Raw genomic sequence first — 17,651 nt, forward strand, 5'->3', positions numbered from 1 at the left:
GAAATTACCTGGAATTGCTACTAAATTCTGCAGTTCCTGTTTAAGGTTCATGATGTCCTTGCACAGCTGGATGTCATCCATCCTGCAGAAACAGAAAAAGCACATCAGGACCATACATACATGTTACATGTATTTGTGGGGCCAGATAAACCACCTGTGAAACCTGTAGTACAGCCCTTTCTTTGGGCCTTCATGCATCTGCTTGAGGCACGGATATTTAGCCCATGCACCAAACTGCCATCAGTCATAGACACCTTTCAACTCACAGTGTTGCAGAACAAATATCCTCCATTATAATGCCCTACCAGGTGACCTCTCCTATCAGTGCTTTTTGTACCATGCAGACCTAATCTATATATTTTTATTGTCACATTAGCTACTTTTTCCTTTTCTGCAGCTCGACCTACCTCTGAAAATGGGCACCTGCATATTTAATAAATCATCAGTGGAACTGTGGCAAGGGCTACAGCAGTAAGCAGGGCAATCCCCGATTGCTACAGTTCAGCTGGCATTCACTAGGGAAAAGAGAGAGTATAAGTATGAAAGAGAGAATGGTTCAGTGGTTAGACTAGTAGCCTGGGACTTGGGAGACAATGGTTCAATTCTTTATTTTACCACTGACTTCCTCTGTGATGTTGAGCAGATCTCTCTGTGCCACAGTTCCCCAGCTGTTAAAATGGGGATAATAGTATTTGTGGTGTGAAGATAAAGATTGTGAGCAGGGCTGGCTCCAGCGTTTTTGCCACCCCAAGGAGCCAAAAAAAAAAAAAAAAGAAGAAGCCGCGATCAGCAGCAGCTCTACTGCTGCCACTTCATCCTTCTGAGAGGGACTGTGGGACCCACTGCCGAATTGCCGCCAAAGAGCCGGATGTGCTGTCCCTTTCCGTTGGCTGCCCCAAGCAGCTGCTTGCTGTGCTGGTGCCTGGAGCTGGCCCTGATTGTGAGGTGCTCAGATAGTATAGTAACGGAGGCCAGATAAGTACAATAGGTAGAGAATAATGTAAGATAACTAAGCCCTGGTCTACACTACAGGGTTAGGTCAAATTTAGCCGTGTTGGGCGATTTTATAATGACTGCGTCTACACAAGCAACCCCGTTCTGTTGACCTATAGGGCTCTTAAAATCAATTTCTGTACTCCTCCCCAGCAAGGGGTGTAGCACTAAAATTGACCTTGCTGGGTCGAATTTGGGGTAGAGCGGATACAAATTAATGTTATTGACCTCCGGGAGCTATCCCAGAGTGCTCCAATGTGACCTCTCTGGACAGCACTTTCAACTCTGATGCACCAGCCAGGTACACAAGAAAAGCCCCAGAAACTTTTGAATTTCATTTTCTGTTTGGTCAGCGTGACGATCTCAGCAGCACAGATGACCTTGCAGTCCCCAGAATCACAAACGAGCTCTAGTATAGACCTAACGGGAGACACTGGGTCTGATTGCTGTACAGGCAGAAGAATCTGTGCAGGCAGAACTCCAATCAAAAAGAAGAAATGCAAATATATGTGCCAAAATCGCACAAGGCATGATGGACAGAGGCTGCAACAGGGACACACAACAGTGCTGCATGAAAGTCAAGGAGCTCAGGCAAACCTACCAAAAGACAAAGGAGGCAAACAGTTGTTCTTTGTCAGAGTCCCATACATGCTGCTTCTATGACCAGCTGCATGGCATTCTGGGGGGGACCCTACCACTACCCCACCACTGTCCGTGGACACCTGCAAGGGGGTGTCTCACACAACACTGAGGAGGATTTTGTGGAGAAGGAAGAGGAGGAGGAGAGTGCGCAGCAGGCAAGCAGTGAATTCATTCTCCCCAGCAGCCAGGACCTTTTCATCACCCTGGAGCCAATACCCTCCCAAAGCGGGATCCCTTACCCTGAAGGCTGAGAAGGCCCCTCTGAGAGTGCACATTTGTAACTACAGTACAGGGTTTAAAAACAATAGTTTAATGTTTGATTTGCCATGAAGACTTGGGATGCATTTGCGGCCAGTACAGCTACTGGAAAAGTCTTTTAACGTGTATGGGGGTGGAGTGGGAATCCTCCAGGGACATCTCCATGAAGCTCTCCTGGAGGTACTCTGAAAGCCTTTGCAGAAGGTTTCTGGGCACTTTACCATGCCAAGCCAGTAGCAAGTAGTCTGGAATCATTGCAGCACAAAGCATGGCAGCAAAGGTCCTGGGTTTTGGTCGCATTCAAGCAACATTCGGTCTATATCTTTCTGTGTTAGCCTCAGGAGAATGATATCATTCATGGTCACCTGGTTGAAATAGGGGAATTTTTGTAAGGGATCAGTAAAAGGACCCCGTTCTTGCTGGGCTGTTTGTGCTTGGGTAAAAGAGATCATCCCTGAGAATAGCCGATTGGGGGTGGGAGGGTAAGGGTGAAGGGATCATCCCAAATAGCCACACCAGAGGAAAGGGGTGAAAGGTGTGTGCTGCACATCCACCCAAAAACCGCAGCCCCTCCTTTTAAATGCCAAACCCAACCAGCATTGCTTGCTATGGGAAAGGAGGGCAATGCAATCTGAAAACATTCCCATGTGTTATGAAGGCATTAGAAGCTAAACCCGCGTACCCTTTGGCTTTCCATGGCTGCCTGGAAACTGAATTCTGTTTCCCTCCCGCAGGTGCAAATATTTCTATGCTCCCCCTATCATCTCTGTCCCTGAGGTTATTGCAGATTGCAGCTGTGATCGAAGGGAGGGTGGGGTGCTTGGCTTACAGGGAGTTAAAATCAACAAAGAGAGGGGGTTTGCATCAAGGAGAAACACACACAATGGTCACACCATAGCCTGGCCAGTCATGAAACTGGTTTTCAAAACCTCTCTGATGCGCAATGCGCCTACTTGTGCTCTTCTAATTGTTCTGGTGTCTGGCTGTTCAAAATTGGCAGCCAGGCAATTTGCTTCAATCTCCCACCCCGCCATAAACGTCTCCCCGTCACTCTCACAGATATTATGGAGCACACAGCAAGCAGTAATAACAATGGGAATATTAGCAGCAGAGAGTCCTGTGGTACCTTATAGACTAACAGATGTATTGGAGCATGAGCTTTCATGGATGAATACCCACTTCGTTGGATGCAATAGGAATATTGGTTGCACTGAGGTCTAACCTAGTCAGCAAACAGCACCAGTGAGCTTTTAAAAATCAAAAGGCACATTCTACCACCATTCTGCACTTGCTTAGCCTATAGTTGAACTGCTCCTTACTACTGTCCAGGCTGCCTATGTATGGCTTCATGAGCCATTGGAGCATGGGGTAGGCTGGGTCTCCAAAGATAACTATTGGCTTTCAACATCCCCAACAATCATTTTCTGGTCTGGGAAGTAAGTCCCTTCTTGCAGTTGCTCAAACAGCCCAGAGTTCCTAAAGATGTGAGCGTCATGCATCTTTCCCAGCCATCCCACGCTGATGTCGGTGAAATGTCCCTTGTGATTCACCAGTACTTCCAACACCATTGAGAAGTACCCCTTGAGGTTTATGTACTGGCTGGCAATGTGGTACGTTGCCAAGATGGGGATATGCGTTCCTCCTATCATCCCACCAAAATTAGGGAACCCCATTGCAGCAAAGCCATCCACGATGACCTGCACATTTTCCAGAGTCACTACCCTTGTTGGCAGAAGGTCAGTGATTGCACTGGCTACTTGGATCACAGCAGCCTCACAGCAGATTTGCCCACTCCAAACTGATTCCTGACTGACCGGTAGCAGTCAGGCATTGTAAGCTTTCACAGTGCTATCGCCACTCACTTCTCAACAGTCAGGGCAGCTCTCATCTTGATATTCCGGTGCTTCAGGGCAGGGGAAAGCAACTCACAGAGTTCCAGGAAAGTAGCCTTACACATCCGAAAGTTTCGCTGCCACTGGGAATTATTGCATAACTGCAACACTATGCAGTTCCACCAGTCTGTGCTTGTTTGCTGAGCCCAGAATCGGCATTCCACTGTATCAACCAGCCCCACTGCTGCCATGATGGCCCAATTGCCACAGCCTGTGCTTTCAAGAACATCTGTGTCCATGTCCTCCTCACAATCATCCTCGTGCTGGCTCCTAGCTAGGTTCTGCACATACTGCAGGATAATACGTGATGTTTTTACAGTGCTCACAACAGCAGCGGTGAGCTGAGTGGGCTCCATACTTGCCATGCTATGGCATCTGCACAGGTAACCCAGGCAAAAAGGTGCGAAATTATTGTCTGCAGTTGCTTTCACAGAGGGAGGGAGGGACGGAGGGAGAGGAGAGGAGAGGAGAGTGATGACACGTACCCAAAACCACCTCCGACAATGTTTATGCCCCGTCAGGCATTGGGAGCTTAACCCATAATTCCAATGGGCAGCAGAGACTGCGGGAACTGTGGGATAGCTTCCCACAGTGCACTGCTCCGTGAGTCGATGCTAGCCAGGGTAGTGAGGACACACTTACACAATCCAATGCGCTTAGTGGGGACATACACAATCGACTGTATAAAATCGATTTTTTAAAATTGACTTCTATAAAATCAATCTAATTTTGTAGTGTAGACATACCCTAAGACCCAGTTCTGTGAGGTGCTGAGCATTATCACCTCCCATTGAAGTTAACTGCACCTCAGAGGGTGGCGTTCATAATCATTGGTAGAAGCAGCAATACAATGCAAATGTTGATGATCTAGCAATCATTGTGATCTAGCAATCTTCTCAACAAATACTACATTTTAGATTAACATTTGAATTCAGCTTCATTAGCAGCACTGTGCTTATGCTCATGTACTGCAGCTGAGGGCTGTTTCTGGGACTGCTGTTTCCAAATCACATTTCAAAGAAGATATACCTGAGCACAACAGTGTCTTTCCCAGATCAGCAATACTAGCTCTGTCTGCACCCACCTACCGACTCCCTGTTTCACATACTCCAGTTCCAGCAGTTGATTCTCTAAGTCAGCTGTATTTCTGCTGAATGTTTGCTACACACTCCATCCTTATGATTACATTATTGCACAATTCCTATTACTCAAGCCTTTTGAATGTGGCAGAGGATATGATAGCACAGGGAATTGCAAGGGGACTTTGTGCTAGAAGGCCCAGAACTGTAGCAGACTCGTATGAGACACAATCAGGGAGAGAGCAAAGGATAATAAAATCAAACTATAGATTGAGGAGTGGGAAAGTAGGCATTTCTGTCACAAGCAAGATCTTAATCACAAATTGAGCTCACATCCTCCCTCAGTCCCCTACACTGGCCTCCCCAAAGACCTATCTCTCAGCTGCTTTTATTGCTATTTAAACATGCTGATCCTTTTATTGCTTGCTGCTTTGTTTATCTCCATCTTCCCTGCTCCTTTGTTTATGTAAGAAGGGAGCAATGGCTATTCCTTCCAGGTCTGGTTTCTGTCCTCACAGATGGTGTCAGTGGGATAATCATAGGTGTGTGCACGGGGTGTGCTGGGTGTGCCCAGGCACACCCTAATGCCCACGGGCCGAATCCAGCACCTCAGGGCTTTGGATCTGGACCGTGGGATTTGCTCCCTCCCCATAGTGTCACGGGCTGCATCACTCTCAGAAGCGGCCGGCATGGCACCATGTCCCTGAGAGAGGCAGAGGGCTCTGTGCATTGCTTCAGGTACTACCCCCCGCAGCTCCCATTGGCCAGGAACGGGAATCGAGGACAATGGGAGGTTTGGGGAAGGTACCTGGAGGTGTGGCAAGGGCAGCGCTCGGAGCCCCGTGCCCCTCCCTCCCCCAGGGGCCTCACAGGGCCATGTGAGTGACGCGGCGTGGGGCCAGGGCAGACAGGCAGGGAGTGTGCCACTGCAGGTAAGCAGCAACTGCCCCCCAGTTCCTTGCCCTCAGCCTCCTGCCTGCACCCTGTGCCCCTCCTGCACCCCAACTTCCTGCTCTGAGCCCCCTGCCGCACCCAACACCCTTCCTGCAGCCCAACCCCCTGCCCTGAGCCCCCTCCTGCACTCCGCACCCCTCCTGCACCCCAACTCCCTGCCCTGAGCTCCCTCATACACCCTGAACCCCTCCTCTGCTCCAATCCCTTGCCCTGAGCCCCTTCCTGCACACCGCACCCCTTCCCACACCCTGCACCCCCCCACACACCCCAACCTTTATGATGTGTGCCTTTAAAATCAATAAATAAATAAAATTCCCTAGGTGCACATCCTAATTAATGTGCTGCGCACACCTATTGGATAATCTTCATTATGACCTCCTTCCTTTCTTCCCCATCAGTTCCAAATGCCACTGTGCACCTCAGCCAGGAAGCAACACATCCTCCAGGATCTCTGCTTGTATGATCTGCCGACAGGATGAGAACCTTGCTCTTCCTATATCATGATTAAACGTCACCCTGTGGCCTAATCACCTAATCACTAATTCACTATTATGTTTGTACCCAATACACAGAGAGGCAGAAACCTTCATGCTGAAGGATATTTTCCTCTCAGGTTCTCCACATTGCTCATGATCAGCATGAGCAAAGTCTTTCATTATGCTGAATGCTACTGAAATTACTTTTATCAATTAACAATCTTAAACACTATGTCTGTAGGAAACTCAGTAATAAAACGTGCTGGGGAGTAAGCAAACTACATAGCTCCTCATCCATTTTGTATTTGCACAGTTTGGGTGTTGTGTACTACTATAATATATTTGAATAAAATATAATAATAATAATATTTTTCTCAGGAGGAAGATGTTCAGTATTGACCTGCTATTTTTGGCTCGTGTCTACAGGCCAGATCCTCAGCTGGTGTAAAGTGGTGTAGTTCCAGTGCAGTCAATTCATACCAGCTGAGAATCTGGCCCATAATATTTACTTTAGAAAATTCTTCTTCCACCATATAAATTGGTCCCAATTTGGAAAACCTGGGCCAGAGAGGTGCTGGTCACAACTCCTCACTGTGCCAGTCTGACCACCTCCACTCCAAAATGAAGTCCTAGAGGGTGATATTAATTGCTGTCCACCTTCACAGTTTCTCTCAAGAGATTTCAAATGTTGATAGAGTCTGCTAAGAAGATGTGCTCCATCGATTAATCCCCAGGTCTTGCTGGCCACACCTCCTCTCTGGCCAGCATTGCCCAGTTCGGTGGTAGTGCTGGCCTCCTGTACTTTCCCCAGCCATAGAGAGATGGTTATGGCCTCCATCACCACTGCAACTTCTGCCTCCTAGGGCCACCCATGGAGCTTTGGCTGCCGGAGGCCCCCACCAGTGCAGACCTTGCTTTCTTCACATACCATATTCCCAGCATATCTCTATTGATTCATGAACTTTGTCATTCCTGACTCATAGCCCTTTGGAGATAAGTAAAGAACTCTGTATGGCAGAAATAGCCGTTACCATCTGAATTCTAAATGTCATGAGCAATTTGACCTTTCCAAAGCCGCAGCCCCTCAAGCTGGTGGGTTTGTGACTGATAAAAGCTAAACCCACCATCTGCACTGACTTTCTAAGCTACTTCTAATATCTTTCCTCCCTTCAGTGTGAAACAACCTTTGTGTCTCATCCACTCCATGTACTGCCTAGCAAAAATCTGATCAATGTATTCAGATGGCTAAAGAAGATTCAGGGTGCCTGTTTGTAAACTCCAAGCTAAGTCCTCAGACACATGGTGCAACCCACGTTTGGATGTAAATACAAAGCTGACCAAGTGTGTGTAGTGAGCAGGATAACATGAAGCCCCAGGGCTAAATCAGTTTATCCTGAGCCAGGATCACGTCATTGTCCCCTCAAAGGGGGGAACTGTTAGGAGCCCTACAGAAGAGGTTGGGAGGCTGCACCCCCAGCCCCACAGGCCCCTGGGAAGAGAAGGGAATGCCAGCCACATGGAGGGCCTTTCAATGTGTGCAGCTGCTCTGGTCTCTCCCTACTTGTCCCCCAACAGCCTAGTTGCATGGAGAGAGCCCCCCCTGCAAGCTCTACAGTAGCAACCAAAGGAAGACCCAGTGGAAATTAATGCTGCTTCAGAAAGCACCAACTCCCAATGGATTTCTCATTCAAAATCCATACAGTCAGCAAGGCATTATGAGAAAGAGAGAGAGAAAGATGGTCCCCACCTCCAAATCTAGTGTACCATAAACTTCATGCAGCTCCAGTGTGTAAGCGCTAGGATATAGCAATGATAGAAACACCTAAGACAGAAAGAAGATTATCTGCAGTGTCCCAGAGAGGGGGCAATCTACAAAGCAGAGGAAGCAATATCCCTTTTTGCACCTCCATAGCTCTGCAGAGCAGAGTTCCCTCCACTCATAACAGCTGAGAGGACGTTCTAATTCTCCTAATTATTACAACAGCTTTTGTATAAAAGTAACATATGGCCTACAAATAAATCCACAAGGTCACAAGGCAGATGATCAGGAAAAGACATATACGCTTTTGTTTAGCTTATCTAAAAGGCCTGATCTGCTTCCCCACCACAATGCTCTCTCATTTTGAAAAGTAACCAGGTAGATCAGGTCAATCAATCCAAAGTTCCTTTCCATCCAGTATGGTATGGCATAGTATGGTATGGATGAAATTCCCAGCCCTACTACTATATCTGCAAAGCAGTTTGAGATGTTTTATATGAAAGTTGCAATACACAAATAAATGTAACTGAACACAGCACAGTGTGTGTGGTATATGGTGCGTTTTATCCAGTCTCCCTAAAGCACCATACAGTTTTGGTGCACCATACATTGCAGTAAAGGCATCAGTAAATTGAGCTATACAGTTTGTCTGGTTTTCGTAAGAGCTGAGCTTTAAATATCTGCACAGGCTCTAGGCACAACAATGCTATCTGTGTGAGTTACAAGTATGGTGAAGTGTTTCTCTTAATAACAGACAAAATTCATTCCTGAAGTAATTTTAGTGGAGCTACCCCAGGGATGAATCTGGGCATATACTTTAAAGCATTCCTGACACTCTTTTTATAATTCCTCTTCTGTTATTTAATGGCTTCTTTCAATTAATCCTGTACATAGTCTGAGATAGCACCTCTGCATAGCAAGAATTATCAACCCTCTTGCAATTTTAAAAAATATCTTCCAAAGCTAAAACCAGACAATCTATTTGCCCATGAACTATAAAATGGCACATAATGAATAAAAATGTGAACAAATGACTTTATATACATGTTACAAATGACAGAAAAATAAACAGCTTTAAAGAGCCCTGCAGTAAGCTGGTATAGTGACACAGCCCACTGATACATCCTGCCATGATCCATTTACGAGGAGAAGAATGCCCTGAGCCATAATACAGTAGTTCCCATACTATCCACTGGTTTGATATACAGCCTGAGTCATCACAGCTCTCCACAATGCTAGAGCAAGAGAAAGCAGTGACCACAGGGGAAATTCCATTAAATCATATCTAACCAGTTCTCAGTGTAAGGTGAAGATAGATGTCAGATTATTTTTTTAAAAAAGTAAAGAAATACAAGAGAAAGAGAGAAGAGACATTTTTCATGTTTTGACTTTAAATATATTTTGCCAAGGAAGAGCATAGCTCTATTCCCTGATTCAATTCTGGATCTTGATTCCAGTGTTCTGCCTCCATACTTGTGCTGCACTGGTACTGGAAGGGCAGCATACTGGAGTTGAGACCCACTGTGCAGATGTGAGAGCAGAATTTTGCCTGAAGACTTTCCTGATAATAAAAAGATTGTAAAAAACTTAACATGGCTTTAAAAATGATTCATGCTTATTTCTGTACTTGAGATTTTTTGTTTTCTACTTTAGCATTAGTTCATTTCAAACAGTTGAATATTTTTTGACAGTCCTTTTGTGAGGTTTCTCCCAGAGGAGTAAGGAAGGCCTGTACTTGTAGTTTAAGATCCAGCTGTTATACAGAACTGTGCTTCCATTGTGGGGAGAGGGGGAAGAAAGATGATAAAAGCTTGAGCAGATTCTGTGTTTCCCACTGTTCCCTTAACTGTAATGATCATCTAAATGGCAAAAATGTCCTGAAGAGTTTTAATTACAATTAATGGTGGGTGAAGATCAAACTGTTTAAAGATTGGAATAAAGATTGAAAAGTTTTGGATCTCAGAGTTTCAGGTGATAGCATTGCTGAGCGACGGTGGTTCTGTTGCCAAGTAGCGTTTAAGATTCAGAATTAGGCTCCATTTCAGTGGCTTGGGGACAAACTTCACCCTGCCCAGCCATTGTTTAAGAGAAAGGAAGATCTTGTAGTTAAGGCACAAATCTGAGTTTTATTTGCAGCCTGCCACAGGCTTTCTGTGTGATCTTGGGCAAATCACTTACCACCTCTGTTCCAGTTTCCTCATCTGAAGAAAGGGGATAATAATACATCCCTAACTCACAGAACTACACGGAGCTGTTTCTCAAGTTTTTGAGCTACACAGAGCTGTTTCTCAAGTCTGGGTAAGGCACCTGTTCGATCTTGTATTTAGCTGTGACCTTTCCCAGATCTGAGGAAAAGCTCTGTGTAGCTCAAAAACTTGTCTCTCTCACCAACAGAAGTTGGTTCAATAAAAAATATTTCCTCACCCGCTTTGTCTCTCATTTATCAAATTATCACATAAAAGCTCTGTGTGGCCAGAAACCCTGACTTCCCTGTTAATTTTCCTGCTGTTAATAACAGAACTGTAGAAGTAAACTTCAAGTACTTTCTTCAGTGATTTCGGCATAAGTTTAGCAGTTCAGCGTGTCTAGAGAGTGTCTGCTAATTTTATTGACTGACTTTGAAGGCTACAAAATAGTTCTATTGTCTCCCTGAAGTATCTGTAAGAGTGTGCTTAAGTTTCTCTTATTTTCTCTTTATTGGGCCATGAAACCCTTTTGAATTCATCTGTGCAGCTCAAAAGCAAACCCACATTTTCAACTTGATGGTTTTGTGGGTCCACTCTCTTTAGCAGCCCTTTTACTGGTTTTGCCAGCAGCTATTTCATTCTGTAGTTCTGCTGGGGCATATTCCTGTCTGGAAGTAAAGTTGCTCATTGCAATAAGAATCTTAGGAGATGGAAGAACCCACCCTAAGGGAGATTATAAAAGAAGAATCATGGATGATGATGCAGACCCACAAGCTGATATTACTACATTAGAATCAGCAGAGGATCTACTGAAAGAGTTTGTAGTAGTCTTGCCCCTAAACATCATTAGTAGGAGGTGTCTCCCTCACCAGTTCAGAGAAGGGACATTGGTGAGGGAGACTTCTGTGTTTTAAAGGAAGAATATAATTGAAATCAAAGGGGAGTATAGCAGAACTAACTGGATATTTAGGAGTAAAAATCTACACAGAAATACTGGGGAGTAGTCTGACCGCAAAACCTTTGATGATGGGGAGATTGGTGGCATGATTTCTCCCCATCTATCAGTAAGACTGGAGGGAGAGGTAGGGATGGAGAATTGCAGAGCTTAGGCTTTGTCTATATTTAAGGCCAACTAGTAGACACAGGGAACATGGAATGGGATTTCTTCAGTAAAGATTTTTGGGGAATGAAATCTTTAACTAAATCTTGAGGCTAATTGAGATTCTTGTATTGATATGGAAAGGTTATATGTGTCCGTTTTCTAAAACTGGCCTGTTTTATTTCATTTGTCCCTGTCAGTACATTACAGATTCCCTCTTGGATTTCTGAAGCTTCTAATTATAAAACCATGAATTCCCAGATAACCTTTAATAGAGGAGAATATAGTACATATTATCTGAGTCATTATGGTATGTGTTTATCACGTTGTTATTCAGCTTGACACCTGGCGATGCTCAGACAGGAACACACAGAGCCTGCAATTAATGTAACAGATTTCTGACTAGCCCTGCCTGGCTGGTCACATTCCAAATCAAAAGTCCTATGATTAACTTCAAGTATTAAAGCAAGGGTGGTTCTCTCTTCTAGTTAAAAGCACTGTCTGATCCTGAAGAAGCATGAGGGGGAAGGGACAGTACTGTACTGGTACTTTGAAATAGTATTGTAATTCAATTATCACAGATGTTTGACAGAGGTGAAGGCAAGGGTATTTGAAAATCCCAACCCTTGCAGTTCATATTTAATATATTTCAGACAAATTCAAACTAGAAAAAATTCAGCACCACTCAGGCTGCCTGAATTGTGTCCTCTGTGGCATTTCTGCTATCTTGGGCTGAAATCTTTTCTGAGGACAGGCATGGAGTTTTACCACCAACTTCAGAATAGCACATGCATTTAGAGAAAAATCAGAAAGGCTAAGGCACAAAACGAGTTATATCTAGCAAGAGACATTGAAGGAAATAAGAGGTACTAAAATTACACTAGGAGCAAGAGAAAGATAAAGGCAGATGTAGGCCCACTACTTAGCAGGGAAGGAGAGCTAATAACAGAGTAGACAACACGAAGAAGGCTGACATGAAAGGTTGCCAGGTGTCTGATTTTCGACTGGAATACCCAGTCAAAAAGGGACCCTGGCAGTGGTCATTAAAAGTCTGGTTGGTGGCGCAGCGGGGCTAAGGCAGGCTCCCTGGCTGCTGTGGCTCTGCGAGGCTCCCAGAAGCAGCAGCATGCCCCCACTCCAGCCCCAGCACCTTTCTGCACCCCAAATCCCTCATCCTCAGTCCACACCAGCCCCCACACCCTCAGCTGGAACCCTCACCCCCACCCCCACACAACCCCAACCACCATCCCAGAGCCCCATCCCACACCCTGAATCCCTCATTTCTGGCCCCACCCTGAAACCTGCACCCCCAGCCCAGAGCCCATATCCCCTCCCATACCCTAACCACCTGCCTCTGCCCAGAGCCCCCTCCCATATGCTGAATCCATTGGCTCCACCCCCCATGTCTGTTGTCCCCTCCCATACTCTGACCCCTCAGCTCCACCCCCAAGTCCAGAGCCCCTTCCCACACCCCAGATCCCTGGATGCCAAATCCCTCATCCCTGGACCCACACCAGAGCCCTCATCCCAGCCAGAACCCTCACCCCCATCCCCCACACACCAACCCCCTGTCCCAGCCCAGAGCCCCCTCTTGCACCCCAAATCCCTCATCCCTGATCCCACACCAGAGCCTGCACCCCCAACAAGGGGGAAGGAACATGAACCAAAATAGGGAAAGACCAGGTTAAAGAATACTTAGATAAGTTGTGTATTCAAATCAGCAGGGAGTGGTGAAATTCACACTAGGGTACTTAGCTAGAGCAACCTCAGAACCATTAGCAATTATTTTTGAGAACTCATGGAAGACAGGTGAGTTCCAGAGGACTGGAAAAGAGCAAGCATGGCACCTATCTTTGAAAATGGGAACAAAGAGGACTCAGGGAATTATAACCTATCAGACCTAACTTTGATATCTGGAAAGATAGTGGAACAAATTATTAAAACAACCGATTTGTAAGCACCTAGAGGGTCATAGGGTAATAAGTAACAGCTGACATAGATTTGACAAGAACAAATCAAGACAAACCATTCTAATTTCCTTCTTTGACAGGGTTACTGGCCTAGTGGATGGGAAGCAGTAGTTGTGATATATCTTGATTTTAATAAGACTTTAGACACAGTCCCATATAACATTCTCATAAGCAAACTAGGGAAATTTGGTCTAGATGAAATTACTGTAAAATGCGTGCAAAACTGGGTGAAAAAACTGTACTCAAAGAGTAGTTATCAGTGGTTCATTGTGAGACTGAGTCTGGCCTGGGTCCAGTACTATTCGATATTTTCATTAATGACTTGTATAAGGGAGTGGGGAGTATGCTTATAAAATTGTCAGATGACACCAAACTGGGAGGGTTTGAAAGCAATTTGGAGAACAGATTTAGAATTCAAAAGGACCATGATAAATTGAAGAATTGGTCTGAAATCAACAAGATGAAATTCAATAAATATAAGTGCAAAGTACTTAGGAAGGAAAATTAAAAATGTACAAATACAAAATGGGGAACAACTGGCAAGTAGTACATAGATAAGGATCTAGGGGTTATAGTGGATCACAGATTGAACATGAGAGAACAATGTGTGCAATTACAAACACAGACAAATATCATTCTGGGGTGTATTCACAGGAGTGTCTTATACACAACATCAGAGGTAATTGTTCCACTCTGCTTGGCACTGGTGAGGCCTCAGCTGGAGTACAGAGTCCAGTTTTGGGCACCACACTTTAAGAAAGATGTGGACAAATTGGAGAGTCCAGGAGAGTGCAACAAAAATGAAAGATTTAGAAAACATGACCTCCAAGGAAGAGTTAAAAAAATGGGCATGTTTAGTCTTTAGAAAGAAGACTGAGTAGGGCCCTGATCAGTCTCTTCAAGTTACGGTTGTTATAAAGAGGACGCAGAGTAGAAGCCGTGTTAGCGTGTATCCGCAAAAAGAACAAGGAGTACTTGTGGAACCTTAGACACTAACAAATTTATTTGAGCGTAAGCTTTCATGGGCTACAGCCCACTTCATCAGATGCATAGAATGGAACATATAGTAAGAAGATATATATACAGACAGAGAACGTGAAAAAGTGGAAGTAGCCATAGCAACTGTAAGAGGCTAATTAATTAAGATGAGCTATTATCAGGAGGAGAAAAAAAAACTTTTGTAGTGATAATCAAGATGGCCCATTTTAGAGAGTAGACAAGAAAGTGTGAGGATACTTAACATGGGGAAATAGATGCAATGTGTAATGACCCGGCCGCTTCCAGTCTCTATTTAAACCCAAGTTAATGGTATCTAGTTCGCATATTAATTCAAGTTCAGCAGTTTCTCATTGGATTCTGTTTTTGAAGCTTTTCTGTTGCAAAAAGAGGATGGTGATCAGCTATTCTCACTGTCCATTGATGGTAGGACAAGAAGTAATCAATTTACTATGCAGCAAAGTAGATTTAGATTAAATATTAGGAAAAAAAACTTTCTAACGACAAGGCTTATTAAGTACTGGAATAAGTTACCAAGAGAGGTTGTAGAATCCCTGTCACTGGAAGTTTTAAAGAAAAAGTTAGATAAACATCTGTCAGGGGTGTTCTAGGTATACTTGAGGGCTTCTCCTGGCAAATAGTGCATGGCAAGCTGGGGTTTAAATCTACAGTGCTATTTGGTTACCCTTCCCATTCTGAACTCTGGGGTACAGATGTGGGGACCCACATGAAAGACCCCTTAAGCTTATTTCTACCAGCTTAGGTTAAAAACTTCACCAAGACACAAATCCTTTCCTTGTCCTTGGATGATACTGCTGCCACCACCAAGTGATTTAGACAAAGATTCAGGAAAAGGACCACTTGGAGTTCCTATTTCCCCAAAATATCCTCCCAAGCCCCTTCACCCCCTTTCCTGGGGAGGCTTGAGAATAATATACCAACTAATTGCCTTTAATAAAAGTACAGGCCAGACCCTTTACCTTTAGGACCCTAAAATCAATTAGGTTCTTAAAAGAAGAACTTTATAATAAAGAAAAAAGTAAAAGAAACACCCCTATATAATCAGGATGGAAGGTAATTTTACAGTTGAGAGGATCTGAATTCAGAAGTTCCTTACTCCTAACCCTGGGCTGATTCCACTAGACTAGCCTCTTTATTGGGATAATAATTTATTGGATTCATTTCAATATTTAGGTATTATCACTTTCTGTTTTTTCTACTTTGAAGGCATTTGTGAGCAGGGTACCTCACTGAAAATGCCAAGGTAAGGGCGGGCTGCAAAAAGGAGAGCAAGTTCTCCCAAAAACTGGTGATTAACACTGAGGTTAGACTCACCAGCCAGTCATAATCTGTGCACACTGGTTATCAAGAAGCAAAACAAGAAATCACACATCCCTCTTTATTGCTTTCCAGTTCTCTGGTTCCTAATCAGCACATAGGTCCAGTACAGTGAGAAGTTATTTAAAAACACTGCTCACTATACAAAATATTCTTCTGAGCCCAAAGAGCCAGCCACATTACCAGGTCAATATGTTTATTAGAGAATATTTAAATAAAGATGATACACAGAGTTTGGCATGTCAGTCATTAGTCATCGGGGGCAACTATTAGTTTGGATCTTACCCAAATACCACGCTGCCAGTCAATCCTTTAGTAACTAAAACTAAAGGTTTATTATAAAAGAAAGAAAGAACAAGAAGGGAGTTGTTAAATAACAAAACACTCAGATACATACAGAGACTTCAAAGTCCATATATCAGGCTCTTAGCATCCATGGTGAGTTTGCTGGCTTGAAAATCCCTCTGGAACACATCCACAGCTTGGGTCATTCAGTCCTTTGTTCAGAGCTTTGGTTTGTAGAAAAGTTACTCCAGAGGTAAGAAGCAGGAGCGAACTAAGACAAAATGGAGATGATGCAGCTGCCTTTTATATTCCTTTTTCATGTGGCTTGTACTTCATGTGTCCCAAACACAAGCTTCACCGCACATGACATGGAAAAGCCTCTGTCCACCAGCATGCCCCTACATGCCTTGCTGATTCATAAATGTATCTCCTGGCTCCTTTCAATGGGTTCTCGTTGTACAGCTGATGACCCTTGATGGGCCATCAAACAGGTTAAGCAGTGCTGATGCCAATCTGTCTGGGATTGTCACCCAGAAACACAGCACAATTTTTGAAATACAGATATTACATACATATCTATAACTCACAATACAAAGATGACACAAACATATAGACAAGATCACCAACATTTTCACAGATACCTTACATGGCATATCTGGGCAAATTCCTTGATGGCCTGGGCCCCCTCCTCTGCAAAGGTGCCAATTGAAGGTGTTGGAGACAAAGAGGTCAGGTGACCTCCTGGCCCGGGAAAGTGGCTCAGCAGAGAGAAGGGGCGGAAGGGGGTGGTTAGTCTGGAGCTGGCTGGGGACAAGGAGTGAAGTGCAGACCTGGGGGTCTGGCTCACTGCCCCCCAGAATGGACCCAACCAAGGGGTCCGGTTCTCTGTACCTACAAGCTCTATTTTAGACCCTGTTCCTGTCACCGAATAAACCTCTGTTTTACTGGTAAAAAAAAAAATAAAAAAAAAAAATTATAATACTGGTATCAACAATATCATGAAGTGTCTCCAGATTCCATACAATATCACAGCATTAACAGTGGGAAATCAAAAGCAGAGGAATTGATTTGTGAAGGAGTTCAATTGAAAAATGATAGGCGGATTTTTGCAACAGCCCAGATAAATAATCTGGGAGCCTTTGTGTTGTTTTATGTTGAACCACCATTGCTTTTAAATATAAGGAACTGATTGGTGACCAGATTAGCACGTACTGCATGATACTTAATGGTTGGTTAATCTGTGCACTAAACCTTGGTTCAGGAGGATTATATGGAAATGATTAAACAAAAAGGTTAAAGAAAGAACTATGTCCTCAGATGTTTGCACCAAAGGAAAGAATAAGAAAGTCATTGATCTTAGACTGGTTAATCATTAACTTTTGTGTACAGTTTGTCTCCTGGTTGTTCCTTAATCCGCAGGCACAGTATGGGAGTTTTTTTTTTGAAATGTAAGGGTTTTTTTGTTTTGCTTCTCAGTCTCATTTGTTAAATCAGAACCAGTGTTTTTCTTTTTAATTTACACAATGTAGAATAATAAAAAAACAAAAAAATGGATGCTATAACAGCCGTTGTTTGAGATTGGGGTGGATACTGTGTAATGCAGAGAGCCAGCTTCTCAGCTGGTTTAAATCAATATCGCTCCATTGAGTTCAATGGCATAGAGAAGATAGATTCTCTGTCTGGAACTTCTGCTCGCCTTTTACATAATACAAAAACAAGATAAC

The 17,651-nt window shown here is 44.1% G+C and overlaps 1 protein-coding gene across 2 annotated transcripts in view; it reads right to left on the minus strand.

Annotated features, from left to right (window-relative positions):
• LOC116832593 (bMERB domain-containing protein 1) overlaps positions 1–17,651 on the minus strand; it is a 105,881-nt gene that overhangs the window by 18,874 nt on the left and 69,356 nt on the right. For both annotated transcript variants that reach the window (XM_075069263.1, XM_032793418.2), the window contains exon 3: positions 9–82. In XM_075069263.1, coding sequence (XP_074925364.1) covers positions 9–82 — 74 coding nt within the window. The remainder of the gene's footprint in view (positions 1–8; positions 83–17,651) is intronic.

Source organism: Chelonoidis abingdonii, chromosome 9 (assembly GCF_003597395.2).
Source record: "Chelonoidis abingdonii isolate Lonesome George chromosome 9, CheloAbing_2.0, whole genome shotgun sequence".
Lineage (NCBI taxonomy): Eukaryota > Metazoa > Chordata > Testudines > Testudinidae > Chelonoidis > Chelonoidis abingdonii.